Genomic DNA, 19,847 nt, shown 5'->3' on the forward strand with positions numbered 1-19,847 from the left:
TCCAGATGTGACTAAACTAGAGCCTGTAGGACCTGCCTTGTTGATAGTGCTGTGAGTTAATTGTTTGTTTATTTATGAAGCTTATGTTATGAATAGACTGACAGGTAATACAAACTCATTATCTTTTATAAGTGTGTCATTCTGTTATTTCATGACACTTGTTTTTTTCCATGATTTATTCCTCCATCTTCCTTTCTTTCTCCACTCAGACAACAGAGGGGGTGACCACGGCAGCACACCGATTACTGGCCATTCTCAAGGTAGCGGCCGGTCTTGTCCCTATGGCAACTAGTCTCTACCTGTCCACCTCGACCCGCTGCACTGTGCCCTCTGACATTGACCAGCAGAACTTTGAGTGATCTTGACCTTTTAACCCAGTGCAGAACATCACCTGGACGAGCCAAGTCTGGTTGACCAGGTAGTTACATGGACTGTTACTTGTGCTCAATAGCTATTGCGGTCTCTAAAGCAGATAAATGTAACAGGTTTATATAGAGTGGACTGCATGTGATATCGTTGAAATTTTGTTTGTATATGCAGAATGTTTACCATGCACTTAGTACCTTTTTTGTTTTAAATACATGTTTGGTTTTGTTCACATTGTAAACTTTTAACCATTTACAATTTTTTTTTTTTTGGCTTTGATCTAATTTGTAAAGAAATTGTCTGGTATCTTTGTAAATATAATTGGGGTTACACACTAACCTTACTTTTTAGAATGTCACTTGTTGCTGTGTCAATATACTGACATTAGGTGGAGTGCCTGCTGCCTGGCGAAAGCCGTTGGTTCAATGCCTCCAAATTGCTTTCTGGTTGCTATAGAAACAGGATGATGGAAAGGATGTGGTTTTCTGGGATACGCCCAACATATTGACGAAATTGAACCATGCAATTGATGTCCCCTTATCTTTCATTATGTAGTGTTTCTTTGACCTATGTGAGAAATAAACGGCTTAGCTCGCTGATGCTTTTATAAAGTGGTCCTTCTGTAGCTCAGTTGGTAGAGCATGGCGCTTGTAACGCCAGGGTAGTGGGTTCGATCCCCGGGACCACCCATACGTAGAATGTATGCACACATGACTGTAAGTCGCTTTGGATAAAAGCGTCTGCTAAATGGCATATATTATTATTATATTATTAAAGGTTTTGTAAAATTTCAGCCAGTAGTTTTGAAAGTGCTCACGAGTCAAAATAGGTTCCTGAAAATTGTGCACAATTGTGTACAATGCCAACCATTTTAAAATAATACAATTTGTACAATATGTTACAAATGTGTATGTGCTTAAGATCCTGTTAAACCTCTTTAATCGTGAGCCAGCTATTTGAAGACTCCTGACCTCCTCACTCCTACCCGTCTCCCTCCTATTTCCTCCATCCCTAAACTCTAAGTTCACATCCCCTTCCTGTTCAGATCAGGTATATTGATAACCCTTGGTTGAAGATCTCCAGTGTGCTATCCCACTGGACAAAGATATCAGTTCAACGTCATTTGATTGAGTTTTCAACTAACATAAATTCAACGTGAAATAACATATTTGAACCATGTCATTGGATTTAGGTTTAAAGTTTGAATACCTGACCACTGTGACTGACCCAAAATTAAGGAAAGCTTTGACTATGTACAGACTCAGTGAGCATAGCCTTGCTATTGAGAAAGGCTGCCGTAGGCAGACATGGCTCTCAAGAGAAGACGGGCTATGTGCTCACTGCCCACAAAATGAGGTGGAAACTGAGCTGCACTTCCTAACCTCCTGCCCAATGTATGACCATATTAGAGATACATATTTACCCCAGATCACACAGATCCACAAAGAATTCGAAAACAAATCCAATTTTGAAAAACTCCCATATCTACTGGGTGAAATTCCACAGTGTGCCATCACAGCAGCAAGATTTGACCTGTTGCCACGAGAAAAGGGCAACCAGTGAAGAACAAACACCATTGTAAATACAACCCATATTTATGCTTATATATTTTATCTTGTGTCCTTTAACTATTTGTACATTGTATATATATATAATATGACATTTGTAATGTCTTTACTGTTTTCAAACTTCTGTATGTGTAAAGTTTACTGTTCATTTTTGTTGTTTTTCACCTTATATATTCACTTTGTATGTTGTCTACCTCACTTGCTTTGGCAATGTTAACACATGTTTCCCATGCCAATAAAGCCCTTGAATTGAAATTGAATTGAATAAAAGAAACATCCCCGAAATCCCTTTACAGTGAATACTTTTTTTGCATATCCAATACGTTTTCCACATTGATTCAACATCATGAAATGTATTTTGTTGTATTTGAAATGGCGTGGAAACAACATACAGTTGAAGTCGGATGTTTACATACACCTTAGCCAAATACATTTAAACTCGGTTTTTCACAATTCCTGACATTTAATCCTAGTAAGAATTCCCTGTCTTTGGTCAGTTAGGATCACTGCTTTATTTTAAGAATGTGAAATGTCATAATAGTAGAGTGATTTAAGCTTTTATTTCTTTCATCACATTCCCAGTGGGTCAGAAGTTTACATACACTCAATTAGTATTTGGTAGAATTGCTTTTAAATTGTTTAACTTGGGTCAAACATTTTGGGTAGCCTTCCACAAGCTTCCCACAATAAGTTGGGTGAATTGTGGCCCATTCCTCCTGACAGAGCTGGTGTAACTGAGTCAGGTTTGTATGCCTCCTTGCTCGCACACGCTTTTCCAGTTCTGGCCACAAATTCTCTATAGGATTGAGGTCAGGGCTTTGTGATGGCCACTCCAATACCTTGACTTTGTTTTCCTTAAGCCATTTTGTCACAACTTTGGAAGTATGCTTGGGGTCATTGTCCATTTGGAAGACCCATTTCCAACCATTTCCGCTTTAAAACCTCTTGAATCTAGGGGGCACTATTTTCATTTTTGGAAAAATAACGTCCCCAAAGTAAACTGCTATTTTGTCAGGACAAAATAGAATGTGCATATAATTGATAGCTTAGGATAGAAAACACTCTTAAAGTTTCCAAAACTGTAAAAATATTGTCTGTGACAATAACAGAACTAATATTGCAGGCGAAAGCCTGAGAAAAATCCAATCAGGAAGGGACTCTTGTTTAGAAAGCTCTGCGTTCCTATGCGTCCCTATTGAGCAGTGTATGAGATATCAACCAGATTCCTTTTTCTATGGCTTCCCTAATGTGTCTAGTGTCACAATACATAGTTTCAGGCTTTTATTTTGACAAATTAGCCTGAATGTCAACATTGCGTCAGTGGTCAGCTGAAGTCTCTCAGACTGTTTTGTGCATAAAGGACAAATGAGGCCATTGTTTCTCTCTATCCTACTAAGAAGCCACCAGTCCCGGTTGATATATTATCGAATAGATATTTGAAAAACACCTTGGGGATTGATTATAAACAACGTTTGCCATGTTTCTGTCGATATTATGGAGCTAATTTTGAATATTTTTCGGGGTTGTAGTGACTGCAATTTCCGGTCGATTTCTCAGCCAAACGTGAAGAACAAACGGAGCTATTTCGCCTACAAAAATATTATTTTTGGAAAAAAGGAACATTTGCTATCTAACTAGGAGTCTCGTGAGTGAAAACATCCGAAGCTCATCAAAGGTAAACTATTTAATTTGATTGCTTTTCTGATTTTCGTGACCAGGATGCCTGCTGCTAGCTAGTCATAATGCTATGCTAGGCTATCGATAAACTTACACAAATGCTTGTCTTGCTTTGTCTGTAAAGCATATTTTCAAAATCTGAGATGACAGGGTGATTAACCTGTTACTCCTACCCCCTACTTTTTAGAACATTCTGTTAAAAATCGCGCAACATTTCAGCGCCCTGCTGCTCATGCCAGGAATATAGTATATGCATATGATTAGTATGTGTGGATAGAAAACACTCAGACGTTTATAAAACTGGTTAAATCACGGCTGTGACTATAACAGAACGTGCGTTTCATCGAAAAGCGCAGGAAAATCTGATCACTGAAAATGGAAATATATATCCATCCGCCACTTCAACCCATTGATAAAGGCGAACCACAATAAATGGGGCTGAGGTTGCAATACCTACAGCTTCCACACGATGTCAACAGTCTTGTCATTTGCCTAGGCTTTGTTTCTTGGTCAAACAAAGAAGAGACAAGCCATTTGTTCAGGTCTCCGACCGGATATTTTGGTTGAGATTTACCCGGACATTATTTCCAGACGGACAGCTAAAGAAAATACATCGCCTCGTGATCAATTTGATCGCTTATTAACGTGTACTAATACCTAAAGTTGCATTACAAAAGTATTTCGAAGTGTTTTGTGAACGTTTATAGTCAACTTTTTTAATTTAAAAAAATGACGTTACGTTATAAGACGCTATTTATTTCCGTTTATCACACAGTCTTCATAGATCGATATCTAGGCTATATATGGACCGATTTAATCGGGAAAAAAAAGTCCCAATAGTGATTATGGGACATCTAGGAGTGCCAACAAAGAAGGTCAAAGGTAATGAATGTTTTATATTTTATTTGTGCGGTTTGTGTAGCGACGACTATGCTAATTATTTTGTTTACGTCCCCTGCGGGTCTTTTGGGGTGTTACATGCTATCAGATAATAGCTTCTCATGCTTTCGCCGAAAAGCATTGTAAAAATCTGACTTGTTGCCTGGATTCACAACAAGTGTAGCTTTAATTCAATACCCTGCATGTGTATTTTAATGAATGTTTTAACTAATACTATTAGCATTTAGCGTAGCGCATTTGCATTTCCAGATGTCTAGATGGGACGCCTGCGTGTCAGGTAGGAGCAAGAGGTTAACAAAAGGCTAAGCTGTGTTTCAATATATTTCACTTGTGATTTCATGAATAGGAATATTTTCTAGTAATATTTATGTCCGTTGCGTTATGCTAATTAGTGTCGGTTGATGATTACGCTCCCGGACCCGGGATGGGTAGTATCAAGACTTCCTGACTGATGTCTTTAGATGTTCCTTCAATATAGCCACAATTTTCTGCCTCATGATGCCATCTATTTTGTGAAGTGCACCAGTCCCTCCTGCAGCAAAGCACCCCCACAACATGCTGCCACCCCTGTGCTTCACGGTTGGGATGGTGTTCTTCGGCTTGCAAGCTTCCCCCTTTTTCCTCCAAACATAACGATGGTCTTTATGGCCAAACCAGTTATATTGTTGTTTCATCAGTCCAGAGGTCGTTTCTCCAAAAAGTACGATATTTATCCCCATGTGCAGTTGCAAACCGTAGTCTGGCTTTTTATGGCGGTTTTGGAGCAGTGGCTTCTTCCTTGCTGAGCAACCTTTCAGGTTATGTCGATTATAGGACTCGTATTTACTGTGGATATAGATACTTTTGTATCTGTTTCCTCCAGCATCAAGGTCCTTTGCTGTTTGCGAAAAGTGCAAATCAATCCCAAAATACATTCATCTCTAGGAGACAGAACACGTCTCCTTCCTGAGTGGTATGACGGCTACATAGTCCCATGGTGTTTATACTTGCGTACTATTGTTTGTACAGATGAACGTGGTACCTTCAGGAGTTTGGAAATTGCTCCAAAGGATGATCCAGACTTCTGGAGGTCTACAATTTTTTTTCTGATTTCTTGGCTGACTTATTTTGATTTTCCCATGTGGTCAAGCAAATAGGCACTGAGTTTGAAGGTAGGCCTTGAAATACATCCACAGGTACACCTCCAATTGACTCAAATTATGTCAATTAGCCTATCAGAAGCTTCTAGAGCCATGACATAATTTTCTGGAATTTTCCAAGCTGTTTAATGGCCCAGTCAACTTAGTGTAAACTTCTGACCCACTGGAATTGTGATATAGTGAAATAATCTGTAAACAATTGTTGGAAAAATGACTTGTGTCATGCACAAATTAGATGTCCTAACCGACTTGCCAAACTGCAGTTAAGAAATTTGTGGAGTGGTTGAAAAACAATTTTTAATGACTCCAACCTAAGTATGTAAACTTCTGACTTCAACTCTAGATTCAACCAGTTGGTGCCTAGTGGGATTTACATCCTCTCCTCTTCCCCATCTTTCTCTCCCTTTCAGCTCTTAAGGTGTCTGTCCATCTCATGGGTGTCTTCCTCTTGCTCTTTACCCCAATTCTTTACTGCTCCTCAGGGTGATTCAGTTTGTATGTTGTATCGCGTCTGATTTAAACATCTTGTTGACGTCTGTGTCGGTCATTGTTGGCTCTGGAGTCTGAGGGACCTGTTGCTAAATCCTTTCTGCACTGTAGGACATGACAAAATGAATACTGCATTTCAGAAGGGTTTTGCATTATGCCATCTGAAATGGAGATGTTTGCACAGTGAAACACACACAATCTGCCACTCCAGCCACTTTAATGGGAAATGATGTAAAATATCACTAGCCACTTTAAACAATGCTACCTAATATGTTTACATACCCTACATTATTCATCTCATATGTATAAGTATATACTGTACTCTACTGCACTTATGTAATACATGTATCACTAGCCACTAACTATGCCACTTTGTTTACATACTCATCTCAAATGTATATACTGCACTCAATACCATCTACTGTATCTTGCCTATGCCGCTCTGTACCATCACTCATTCATATATCTTTATGTACATATTCTTTATCCCCTTACACTTGTCTAAGGTAGTAGTTTTGGAATTGTTAGCTAGATTACTTGTTGGTTATTACTGCATTGTCGGAACTAGAAGCACAAGCATTTCACTACACTCTGCTAACCATGTATGTGACAAATAAAATTTGATTTGATGTTGACACACACTGTCCCAAATCATTCAGTATGTAATAAGTATGCCGGGGGTGACCACTGACAGACAGGCTCAGGTGGAGACACTAGGATGCACACGTGTCTTCCTCTCACTGATCAGGGCTGAGCAAAATAACCAGCAGCTAGGTAGAAGTTGAATGGCGTTTCTGGCTGTTGTCATGTGAACCATAATCTGTTATCCAAAAAGTGTTAATGGTTACATTTTGTGGAGTGTTAAGAAAAAAATATAGGTTGGGAAGCTGCTTGAGACCTGGTCCTGGTTAGAAAATATTGGGGACACAGGTTCGGGATCCACTGTGTTAATGCTGATTTGAAGTCTAAGGTATCCTGTTTCCTCACTAGATAATGCCATTGGACACCATGAGGGAGGGAGGGGGGGGGGGGGGGTCAGTTAGGAACAAATTCTTATTCACAATGACAGCCTAGGAACAGTGGGTTAGCTGTTCCTTGTTCAGAATGACAGATTTTTACCTTGTCAGCTCGGGATTCGATCCAACCTTTGTCACTGGCCCAACACTCTAACCACTAGGCTGCCTCCATTAGGGCACATCAAGCAGTTTGCAGGTGCATTTTGAATTCAGGGAAATGTCCTAAAGAAAAAGGGTGGTGGGGATTGTGTATGCGTGCCTGCTGGTGAGTGTGAATGTAGCACTTAGGTGTGTTGAGTGCAAGAGAGAATGCACGCGTTTCAGTCAAGGAGGGAGGGGATAGATCGCTTACTGACCGCTTGCTGACCTGCACAACAGAAACCTTTGTTAGGGCACATCAGTTTGCAGGTGCATATTGAATTCACCATAAACGTGAAGTGGCTAAGATGGGGGAACACCTGAGCCCAATGGCTGCTTTAATTCATGATAGTTACAGAATGAGTAACCTATAAAATGAGTCACGTCTGTGGGTTTTTTCATATGGCTGACTCTTGACTAATGCCCCTGACCTGGGGTCAGCCGGTCTGGTCGGTGGAGACCGGCTGTCCTTGGCGACGGGTCAGCAGAAAGAGAGATAAAGGCAGGCGGGGTCACACGAGTTGAGGGTGTCAGTGTCTTTCACGTCTGCAGTGCAGCGAGTGACACAGCCAGCCTATTAATAGTCGTTCCTTCAGCAGGGCAATTAATCACAGCTTTGGCAATCAGCTCAATGCCAGCCAGGCCAATGCCAAAACACTTATGACTGGAGACAATGGAAAAGTTAAAGAAACATTGACTATTACAATTTTGCCCCTAGGCGCAAAGGTGTTACAGATGTGGACTTGTACTTTAGATTCAAGAAGCACCACAGAAAATAGCCGAATCCAGAATTAAGCATAGTATATTTGAATACACCTGATTTATTGCACCAGTACGTGTATTGTAGTCATTCAAGATATTCGCATTGAGCTTATGGAATCAATTATTTAATTCACTAGTGCGGCTTAACCAACCAGGGGCATTCTAGACATGCACTTCCTGAGAGGAAATGCACTGGGCAATCTCCATAGCGCCCAAGCTAACGGGCACAGCCTGGTCTGAGGGGGTGATCTGAACTCAGAGCCCCGCCTGAGATGCTGCTCTGTGAAGTGAGTCACGTCCACACTGACCGATAAGACTGCAGGAATGGCAAAGGACCGAGCCAGGGAAATGTCCAAAGAAACAGGGTGGTGGGGATTGTGTGTATGTAGCACTTAGGTGTGTTGAGTGCAAGAGAGATCATGCATGTGTTTCAGTCAAGGAGGGAGGGGACTGACCGCTTGCTGACCTGCACTGAAACAGAAACCGGACAGTCATCTAAGATAGAGGGCTGTAGAGGTGACTACCAGAATAGAGGCAAAACAGGTTTGTCACAGAGCAGACTGTTAACTTCAACCCTTCCTTCTGTCCTAATCAGACCTAACCACATTTTACATTTTGGCCTTTAACCGCAATTCAGCTTTTAACTGTTAATGTGTACAATAGAAAAGCAACCTTACTATATAGAACAGGTATGAGAAAAAAATCACTTTTATCCTCCACCTCAGAAAATACATCTGTCCATGTCACTGGGTGAATGTTTGAAATTAGGCAAAGAGATGAAAGGCAGAATAGACACTTTAAACAGTCATTTGCAGCTGATGGAACATTTATTGGTTTAGTGAAAAGAGTAACAGCTTACATTCAGTAAGCCAACTACAATGAAAGGGTAGATTAAGGCAATATACTGTATAGAGAAATGTAGAATTTGCAACAAATGCTTTGCCTCACACTTTTCCAGTAAGTTTTTCTGGAAGTCACAAGCAAACCAGCGTCGTTGAGGTGAACCCTTTACCCAGCAAAGCCCAGCTCCTTGTAGGTGACATCGATGTCAGCTATGATCACACCCATCACCTGCCTCAGAGCTTCCTGTCCTGCCCCATCCAGCCCTGCCTCCTCACCCATCACTTTGCAGATGATCTCAGTGATGAGCTGGGGATCAGCAAGAGATGTTGATGTTTAACTTCATACTGAATAAAAGCACTAAAGGAAATTTCTCACTCAGCATTTTAGTAAACTAAGCATGACAGTGTCATGGTAAAACTGGAGTGAATGCAACAAATGTATGAATAAGGGGAAAGCACAGTTTCAGATAGAGGGAGGGAGACTGGAATCATTCATCCTCACCGTGAAGTTGTTGAGGGCAATCTTGTGCTTGGTGGCGTGGGTGGTTGCCAGGAGCTTGATGGCAGCGTGGTCACCTTTAGCTTTCAGCAGCTCACCCAGCTTCCTAAGCACAGTGGCCCCATGGGCAGCTACTGCTGTGTTCCCTGACAGGTCGCCCGCGGCGATGCCTGCGAACTTAGGGAACAACATCAGGGTGTCTGGGTGCTCTGCAAACAGACTAGAGGTAAGGCGAGAGAGAGGAAGAGCGATTTGTAAGGAGAGTTTTCTGAGCCTCTACAGTACAAAAACAGCATTAAATTTAAAAAACTCATTCCTGATTGCTATATCTACACATTGGCATCAACCCATTTCTTAGTATTACATTCAACACAGTCTAGTAGTTGATGGCCAGAACCATTCTCCAGTCAATCGCTTAGCCAACTCAGTAAAGTCTGGCTCTGGTCCATGGCATTTCGTGCATCTTGCGGAGGTGTCTGTGCATCAGTAAGAAAAACGTAACAACCTGGGCCAAAGCAAACTACAGACCAATATTGTCCACTGACCGGCTCAGAACCAGTCCTCCGTGTTTGTTGTAGTCAGCCTCCACTGGCTCCCAGCACTTCAGAACCATGTCAAAGTTATCCATGACCTGAGGAAGACAGACAGGAGACTAAGGAGTGACATGACATACAGTACAAATCAGGGCTTGGGTCTTTAATAAAACGGTATCCATTTTCAGACGTGTCACTCAGGTTTACTCGCGCTCGTTGTCGCCAGTTTATTCATTATTACGCACACCTGCTGCTACCATCGTTACATTCACCTGCGCCTCATGACTCACCTGGACTCCATCGCCTTCCTGATTACCTCCCCTATATCTGTCACTCCCGTCGATTCTTTCCCCAGGCATTGTTTCTGTTTCATGTCTGTACGCTACTCATGTTTCGTTCCATTTTATTTTTATTTTATTTTTTAAATTCGCTGCCTGTACTTGCTTCCCGATTATTAACGTACACCTTACAAAAGCTATTTATTCCCAACGTGTTTCTTAAAAAAAAATCAAATTGACCTTCAATTTGAATTGACCTCCAGCCCTGTTACAAACACGTACAATAGGAAAGCTAATATTTTCTGTGCCAAGCAGTCAGTGGGTTAGTAAGACAGACTGAAGCTGGTCTAGTAGAGGAACAAATTAATATCAGATTGAACAGGACAAATGAAGCAGCCAAAAAGACGGAATTATGGTTTTAATTTACATTACACTAATTCAGTAATGCATTTATCTAATCTAACATATGGCAAGTCTACTCAGCAAAACGCTATAGAAACGGTCAGCCATAAATCCTAGTGGAGGGGAGAGGGTAGCTACGGATTGCATGCATTATTAGAGGTGGTAAGTGTTAGGTGGGTAGCAGGGGAGAGATTAGATGTCATACAGTTCAAGTAGTTTACTGAAATACATTTTGGGTTACAATATCAGCTCACCCAAACTCACTCATGATTACTAATGTGATGTGCTTTTGCAGCCACGAATGCTAGGTAAAAATGATAACATTGTTTTTTAAAGTGAATAAACATTTGATCCAAAAATGTATTTCTAAAGCAGGGCTACCCAACCCTCTTCCTGGAGATCTACCATCTTGTGGGTTCAGTCCAACCTGAATTTAACACACCTAATTATACTAATTAGCTGCTCAACAAGACCTCAACTAGCTGAATCAGATATGCTAAATTAGGGTAGGACTGAAAACCTACAGGAAGAGGGTTGGGCAGCCCTGTTTTAAAGCGTGACATAGATGCATTAATACTGTACCAGTAAAGCAGGTAAATGTCCCGTGTCAATATTTCAAACTCCAAAATACTTTATAGTCAAACCCATCCCCAAACCATACCTTTTATACCTCCTCCTCCCTCTCACGCACTCATCCCAGACCAACCATCAATCTCTCTCTCCAAGTTAACTCCACCTCTAAACCTTCTAGCCCGCCCTCCCGTTAGGTTACCAAATGATGATACTATACCAGTTAGATTCCTTTCTGTCCCGCACTGCATTGTGAATTCTATTGTCTCATATTAAATGGTCATACAAAGCCGAGCCTGTAAACGGCTTGGAGTTCTGATGAACTGTAGCAATAGAGCATCAGCATACCAACTTTGGAAATAATTTCTATTCAGAATTTGATTGACTTGGAAATCTTGATTTTGGAACCTTCTTTTCTTATGAACTAACATACATAAATCTCTCAATTGTTCATAATGTGTAAGAAATGCCATTTGACTCAATCCTATGACACTTAGTATACGACAATAGCAGTGGTGTGATGCCGACAGCATTGCTTTCTTTATGACACACTCATTGTTTTGAACAGGGCGAAAGAGCATCTGTCCTTTACAAATACATTATTGGCATGGTCAAAGACAAATGCTGCCAAAAGTCAGCAAATGAGAAAAGCAGTTGTTACACTGCAATCACAGAAACTTTTGAACCAAAGGCCAAACAGGACTGTGACTCTCATATATGTCCATGAATAGGCTATACATTGTCACAATCTTTCACTATCTATCTTCCTTCCTCTCTCTCTCTTCTTTATCTCACACCTCTCTGTCTCTTTTTGCCATTCTCCCCATCTCTTTCTCCTCTCCTATCTTTCTCTCTCTTCAGTCACCATGTAGCATTCTCCTCTCCTATCTTTCTCTCTCTTCAGTCACCATGTAGCTTTATAAATAACTACTGGCAGCAGCCAGGACCACTAGACAGTTTTGCCAGAGCATGTAAGAATGGATATGTATAGTCCCTAGCCCTTTTCCCTCCTTTACTGGGGTTCAAGTTCAGGTCAAGTTTAAACCCTGCCAGGTTGGGATATAATCAACTATTGGTATTCTCTATTTTGTTCTACTGAGCTATATGGAATTGTTTTAAGAAGGTCATACCAAGGAACATTTAGCTATTTGATTTTGAATTTTAAGACCCCTTGAATTATCCCCAAAATATATTTCTAAATAATTTAATAAAACAATATTTTGAGCCTTACTGCTATTAGCCCATACAAGCACATTGAATAACAGATTCACTACACGGAACAACAGATAGTCCCTAAAAAATATCAAAAGGGAAGTTTGTTCTGAAGTGTCTCTCCTATATCTATTCTCAAACTATTTTAGGCTTAGGGTTTTACCATTTCTGCCACCTGGTGACCTTTTGCAGATACAACAGCATCCACTTTGTTTGTTTAAAAGGCCTTGTCGTCCACCTCTAGAATGTTTCCAAGGCTGGAATTTCCTCACTATTTTTCAAAATTATTTTTGTTTTTCATGCCGATAGGCTAAATGTCAGGAAATATTTCAAAATTATTTTTGTTTTTCATGCCAATAAGGCTACATGTCACGAAATGGTTGGAACAGACAAATTCTGCAACAAACTCTAGACCAATGCGTTGAGCTATACCCAGATGGGGAAAAATATATATTGGGGACAAAGACACGTAGTTCATAGTCTTGACCACTTGTTTGGTTTATTGCTAGAACGATATAATTCTGGATTGTAAGTATATGCATGTCCCTTAAGGTCCTTGTGTAATTGTAATGTGATATTGTACCCCCTTGCTCGATTGTCTATTGTTTGTAATCTATGTATGCTTGTGTTCCCTCATGTGCTTTATGTATTGATTTGTTATTAATAAAATAAAAATAAAATAAAAATATATATATAATTATGGATACTTTGTGACCGCACCTTGTCTTGTAACGCCTTGTGTTAACCCGCCCTGTTCTCCTGACAAAGAATGTGATTGGACAATGTCTGACATAGAATTGGCGCGTGCACTTGTCAATCATTTAACCGGCCGCTAGCTGTCCAATGTTATTCGCTAAGGGGGAGAATCGCATTCACGTTTCATTGGGCAAAATAACACGTATCACTTCACCCGGAAGTAATGGAGAAGCGTTTCGAAGGTTACATAAGCGTGAATAGTTGTTGTTATTTCATAGCTAACGTTTTATTATATATATATATAATATATCCATGCTGTGGACGTATAGTGCTTATGTTTAGTTAACAACCTGACGTTGAAGTTGGTCTTTCAGAATAATGCAAACTTTGAAAGGAGTCAGACACTTGATGACATCAGCTACCATGAAACAAGCAGGTAAGAATGAATCCTTTCTTGATCGTCAGAACTTATGGGAGCTGTCTTGACATGAACTTAGTGAAGTCATTAGTGTGTTGTTTGTTTGTTGAGCTTCTTATAACACTTCCTCAAGCACTATTACTGATTGTTGTGGCATGTTAAATGCTTAGTAATGCGTCTTAACAGTAATTGCCCTTCAGTGACAGAGTTCAATATGCCAGTGCCGTGGGGAGAGATAAGGGGCAAGGTCTGGGGTCCTGACCATGGTCGACCAATACTCTGCCTGCACGGCTGGGCAGACAATTGTGGCACTTTCAACACTCTCATTCCACTGCTGCCAAAAGGTGTGTAGGCTGCCTTCTTTCTCTCTCTTTCTCTCTCTCTTTCTCTCTCTTTCTCTCTTTCTCTCTCTTTCTCTCTCTCTTTCTCTCTCTCTTTCTCTCTTTCTCTCTCTTTCTCTCTCTTTCTCTCTTTCTCTCTCTTTCTTTCTCTTTCTCTCTCTCTCTCTCTCTCTCTTTCTCTCTTTCTCTCTCTCTCTCTTTCTCTCTCTCTTTCTCTCTTTCTCTCTCTCTCTCTTTCTCTCTCTTTCTCTCTCTTTCTCTCTCTCTTTCTCTCTCTCTTTCTCTCTCTCTTTCTCTCTCTCTTTCTCTCTCTCTTTCTCTCTCTCTTTCTCTCTCTTTCTTTCTCTCTTATATTTATATACATATACATACAGAGTGGAAGTGTGTAGCTGTGGATATGGCTGGCCATGGCCTCTCCTCGCATAGACCTCCTGGAGTCTTCTACAGCTTTCCTGCTTATGTGGCTGACATACGGCGAGTCATTGGAGGTATTAATAATTATTCAAATGAATTTAGTGGATGCATATATTTGTCCAATTTCACACAGGCACAAGTGTGTTTTAATACAAATGTGTTTTTTTTGCATATCCCACTCTCTCTGAGAATGGGGTCATGGAACCCTGGAGCAGGCTACCTGCTGGTTTGAGCTTATTCAGACCAATGTGACCTTTGCTCCAGTAAGAGCTGAAAAGCAATGATTGAAAGTAAAGTGAAGTTAGACATTTAGCAGACTATCTCTCACTATCTAATCGAATGAAATGGTTTGCAGCTCTCCAATGGAAGAGATTCTCTATTATCGGACACAGTATGGGTGAGTGACTGTTCATCTTCATCTCTCTTCCACTCATTGTGTTCTGATCAGACATGGTTGTTTTCCTTTCTGTACAGACATCTGATCATGTGCTCTCCATTGTACAGGTGGCAATGTAGCTGGAATGGTAAGCATCTTAAAAAAATAAGCATGTTAATGCTGTTTCATATCTGTGTGTCTCTTCGCAATGAACAATATCCAGAGACAGTACCTGTGTATGGTGTGTGTGTGTGTAACCATGTCCTGTTGTCTTTGTCCAGTTCAGTGCATTGTATCCAGAGATGGTGGATTCAGTGGTTCTCCTGGACTCCTATGGATTCTTACCCACAGACGCAGTACTGAAATACTCAACTCTTTTATCATTTTTTCCTTGGAACTGTTTAGGACATCCACATTTTATAATGTCTCTCTACCATTGTGTCTCTTACCCTAGAAGGAATTGCATACGGTGATAAGACAGGGATTTGAAGGAATGCTTGAGTTTGAGAAGAAGAAAGATGAGAAGGTTTACACCTATGAGAACGCATTGATGAGGTAAGACCACACTTCCTTGTTTTACAATGACACTTCTGTTATGTTGGGCTGTCTGGCCATAATCTCTCTGCTCTGATAATCCTAGTCATTGCGTCACTCCTATGATGTGTTAATTACTTCCAGGCTTTTGGCAGCAAACCCCTCTCTCTTGGAGCAGTCAGCCCACATTCTTCTAGAACGAGGACTCGCTCAGGTTGAAGGAGGTAAAATGATCATTCTCTCCCCCTCTCTCCCTATCTCACGTGGTCTTTTTTCTCTTTTCACTTTGTTTCTCCTTCTTGTCATCTTTCGTACTCATATCATTGTAATATAATAGTAATACTAACACTTTCTGTTTTTATCTCATAGGGGTGGTGTTCACCCGAGACATTAGAATCAATCTGGTAAGACTAATCTTTTTGTGTTTAATAGTCCTCATAAAAAAATATTTACTTAAGTTGATTTGTATATTTGATCTGTTTCTAGGAATGCTAATGTGTTCTAGGAATGCTAATGTGTTCTGTTTCAGAAAAACGTTGTGCGTGTCAGTCTGGAGCAGAGTCTGGAGTTGCAGTCCAGGATACAGGCCAGAGTTCTAGTAGTGCTGTAGGACACTCTCCCATCATTACACTATTTCACAATTATTACAGGATTATTACAGTTTCTATTGTAAACTACACTTTACCACACAGTCAATCACTATTTTTTTTTTACTGCTAATATGTTTTACTTGAAGAACTCTAATTCTCCTGATAGGGCGGAGGAGGGGTTTGAGAAGATGTTTTCTGAACCACAACAGAAGATATTTACCTCAACGCTACTTCTAGGGTATAAAGAACAAAGCGTGAGTATACTTACGTATACACCTTGTTTCTTTGTAAATATGTCCTACTCACATTCTAATGTCACTTTTATGGTTGCGACTAAAACATTTTAGCGTAATATTGGTATGTTGTTACTACAGTCATATTGTGCGCTGCTCCTTGCAGCTACAGTACTGTATAGATAACAGTGGTAAAAGATCGGTCAAATGCAGGGTTTTTGGGAAAGAATAGTTTATATGTATTTGTTTTCAATCTCTCTCCCCCTCTGTCTGTCTGTCTCTCTCAGGGCATGGTGGTTAACGTACCTGGTGATCATCATGTCCACCTGAACACCCCTGAGACTGTGGCTCAACTCATCACTGACTTCCTCCAGAAAGAAGCTCCTTCACACAGCACTGCAGAGGATACACAGGCAGCCAAGTTATAATCCCCCGCCCCTCCCCCACTGTGTTAGTTAGTGTTTACAACTCTCAGATACATGCAGTGTGCCTGTAGCCTTCCGGGTTCCATCCATCCATTCATAACATGAGCAGTATTAAAGGTAGACTCAGCGACATGGCGTAGATGCAGAAAGTAAATGGCATAGTGGGTACATTTCCGCAACAATTCCTGGTGAACCAGTGAGCTGGACTGTGTGAGAGTGAAGTCTTGTATCTCACTCATCTCAATATCTGCAGTGCTGCCCGTGTCAACGTCATTCTGCAGAATCTACGCATAATATGAGACTGGATCAGTTTATAAACCTGTAGACGCAGAATAAATTGCTACTACTAAACAGACTTTAAAGACTTTGAGACCATAATATTTATTATATTGTGCTGTATCAAAAACACACCAATACTTTTTTTAACGGCAGTCTGTCGAGCTAGAATACTTGATGTTTACCAGTTGCTGTATGTCATGTCTTTTTAGAACTGGCCAGTTTTCTCCCAACTGATGACCCGGTGATGCCTTACAGTGCCTTGCTACTGGTCAGAACCTATTTAAATGCATTCATATTTTAATAAATCACACATTTGTATTTAAAAAAAATAATTGTATAGGATTCGGCTTCACACCAATCAGATGCAGACCTACATTTCCACTTCCTGGATGTGGCCCAATGAGAAGTGGATTAGAGGTTGATCTATTAAGCTTATCTTTCCTTCATCTGGACCTAGAGCTGAGAAACAATCATTCAACTAATTGGACAAAGGCTTCTTCCTGGTACAGTTTGACAATAAATAGGTCATCCTTCCTGCTCTTCAGTCTTATTTTAGTCATTGTCTCAGATAAAAGTAATTGTCTCGGACGTCAAGAGAAAAAAAACATGACATGTTGTGCTTTGTAGATGAGCAGTCTCCTTATAAGGAAATCCTATTGCTTCTGCCTGAGTGACGGATATAAAGGAGAACATTACCCTCTTACTCTGTGATGGTTTGTGCATTAAATTAACTGTAATCGATTTCATGCAGAGGATGAAGGAGGCGACCGGAGACATCTGAAGGGTCCTGGCCCAAAAAAACACCACAATAATCGTTGCATAACATCCGCCTCCACCCATCACTAGGGCTGTTGTCATAGCAATGCCCCCCTCCTCCCCTCCCTTTGAATGTGACGTCAGAACCCAGAGCAGTATGATGAACCTCTGTCATCTGTTCAGAGAGATCACCTTGGATTATATTATACCATCCAGCTGACGGTTGTGCTGCATTAGACCAATACATCATCTGATTAGTGACTCCATTGCTCCTCCATTTTACACAAACATCATATTCAGAGGAAGGCGGGCACAGCAGAGACCACAGGTATGTGCCGAAACCTGCTAGCTACTGTGCAATATTTTTTGTCATGATCATGTGCAGTTACTCTAGCAGCTAATGTGTGCAATCAGTTACAGTGGACATAATCTACTGACACAGTACAAGGATGGCGAAGCATGTTAGAGTATTTGAATGGCAATAGCCTGCCACAACTAATATATCTTAACACAGAGGACCATTTTATAGTCAATTTTGACAGGGCAGTTGCTTGCACATAATAGTTGACGAGATTGTGAATAAGGAGTACGTTTCCAGGTTAAGCTGCACCATGTGTACAATAGGTATATTGTGTTTGGTATTTGATCATCAGCTCACAATCTAATGTCCCCCCGTCCTCCTCCTGTACCGCTCCGTAACAGTACCATGTCCTGGATGTTCCTGGACTGGTTCGTCCCCATCTACCTGCTGGTGTCGGTCCTGGTGCTGGCCGGCTTCGGCGCCTGTCTCTACTTCCTCGAGCCAGGGCTTCAGGACGCACACAAGTGGAGCAACAAGACTGTGAAGCACCATCCGCTGGTGGTCAGCTTGAACAGCAAAGACGAAGATGGCAATGCCCTCATATGATATGACCACGCACACTACGGGAAGGACAGAAGCTGACCACATGGAGTGGAGCTGGGACTGGAGGACCGCAGGATGGTAGATAGAGACAAACACCTCCTGAGAGGTTTGGGACGTGAGAGGCCTGACTGGGAAGAAACAGAATTGAGAGGATGGCACTGTGGTCAGGTGATGTCACCCGTTGAAATGTGAATAACGTTTTCATCGAGAGGGGAAACAAAAAATGAGGTCATTTGAACAAAGGGATAGTTCCTGTTTTTATGTTCATATTTGTGCCATTTCATGATTGTGCCAATTTTTACATATCTTTTGTAACCAGACATTCACTGCATTTATCATGATGTTCATGTATCTTAGTGCATTTGAAGCTGACTAATAAAGTGCAATACATTTCTAAATGTTGAAACCACAAAATCAGTTTTCTGAAAGTGTCAATATGGCAGCTGCTATCAAGATGTTTCTTGTTTGGAAGTATTTGTAAAGGTGTTTGAATGAAACTGTCAATTGCTTTCAGTAATGATATCAGTTATGTGCCAAATAGATTGATGAATAAATTCTTCAAGATGCCAAAATAATCCATTCAGAGGTCGATCTGAAGAAAACATTTGTGTTTTATTCTCATCATGCTGCCCTTTTTTACTGAAGGGTGGTGGGAAAAAAGTATGTATGGATCATTTTGCACTTTTGACCATGTTACCATAATTATATATTCATAAAAAATAACAAAATAAATGGCTTTATCACCATTTGAATACCCCGTGTTATGCACTAATTCTCAGCCCTGGAAAAAGTAAAACACAAAAAGAGGAAAACTTTTCAAAGATTTGTTTCAAGATTCTCCACTGGGGAGCATTGTAGTTGTCTATCCACAGACACAGACTATGTTTCCCATAGACAAACAAAATGAGGGGGGTGGGAGTGGGTGAGTGAAACAGTGCAGCTTTAGATGAGAGGAATGGGGAGAATGTAACTTTGGTACACACGACTTCCAGCTGTTCTCCCTCTCCCTCCCTCTCTCTCTCTCTCGCTCTCTCTGTCTCTCACTGTCTCTCACTTGTTTTCTCTCTCACTCCATGTCAACGACCCAGATAGAGCCTATCGCATACACTCAGGTCAGTGCTTGTTTAACTGTATACTCATCTTTCTGTTTATTTTTAGTTGATCAGGCTTGCAGTTTTCTGTACTGCAATGTAATGCAGATGACTATTTGAGAATGCATGTTTTCTGCAATGCTTTTTACATTAAAGTTATGTTTCTGACAGACTTACTGCCAAACCTACAATAAAATATATAAACATAAAAAATTAAAAAATTAACATAAAATGTATTTCTCTCCCATTAACCTTCTCTCACTCCCTACTCATCAAAACTGTCAGGCTTTGCAGATACTCATAATTGCTCTTTGCAATGAGTTTTGATAACCACCTTGCAACTTTCACCTCTAAACAACCCCAGAGACACCTACAAGTCCCTTCGCCCCTTCCTCCCCA

The 19,847-nt window shown here is 40.7% G+C and overlaps 2 protein-coding genes across 4 annotated transcripts; one reads left to right on the forward strand and one right to left on the reverse strand.

Moving 5' to 3' along the window:
- Nucleotides 1-8,863: 8,863 nt before the first annotated feature.
- On the reverse strand, nt 8,864-11,265 carry LOC124004100 (myoglobin-like). Its single transcript, XM_046312886.1, has 4 exons — nt 11,192-11,265; nt 9,942-10,027; nt 9,400-9,616; nt 8,864-9,204 (listed from the first exon to the last, which is right to left on the reverse strand). The coding sequence occupies exons 2-4, from the start codon at nt 10,022-10,024 to the stop codon at nt 9,064-9,066; spliced, it is 441 nt and encodes a 146-aa protein (XP_046168842.1). The 5' UTR covers nt 10,025-10,027; nt 11,192-11,265; the 3' UTR covers nt 8,864-9,063.
- A 2,026-nt stretch (nt 11,266-13,291) lies between these two features.
- On the forward strand, nt 13,292-17,241 carry LOC124003657 (serine hydrolase-like protein). Of its 3 annotated transcripts, none has more exons than XM_046312148.1 (12): nt 13,292-13,523; nt 13,706-13,849; nt 14,221-14,334; nt 14,616-14,657; nt 14,765-14,784; nt 14,918-14,992; nt 15,091-15,191; nt 15,315-15,394; nt 15,540-15,574; nt 15,700-15,776; nt 15,927-16,014; nt 16,281-17,241. In XM_046312148.1, exons 1-12 carry the CDS (start codon nt 13,466-13,468, stop codon nt 16,419-16,421), a joined length of 975 nt encoding a protein of 324 aa, XP_046168104.1. In that variant the 5' UTR covers nt 13,292-13,465; the 3' UTR covers nt 16,422-17,241. The 3 variants fall into 3 exon arrangements, with proteins under 3 accessions (XP_046168104.1, XP_046168105.1, XP_046168106.1); XM_046312149.1 differs by having other exon boundaries at nt 15,094-15,191; XM_046312150.1 differs by lacking the exon at nt 14,221-14,334.
- Nucleotides 17,242-19,847: the final 2,606 nt, after the last annotated feature.

The sequence above is a fragment of the Oncorhynchus gorbuscha genome, linkage group LG18 (genome assembly GCF_021184085.1).
Source record: "Oncorhynchus gorbuscha isolate QuinsamMale2020 ecotype Even-year linkage group LG18, OgorEven_v1.0, whole genome shotgun sequence".
NCBI classification, from domain to species: Eukaryota; Metazoa; Chordata; class Actinopteri; order Salmoniformes; family Salmonidae; genus Oncorhynchus; species Oncorhynchus gorbuscha.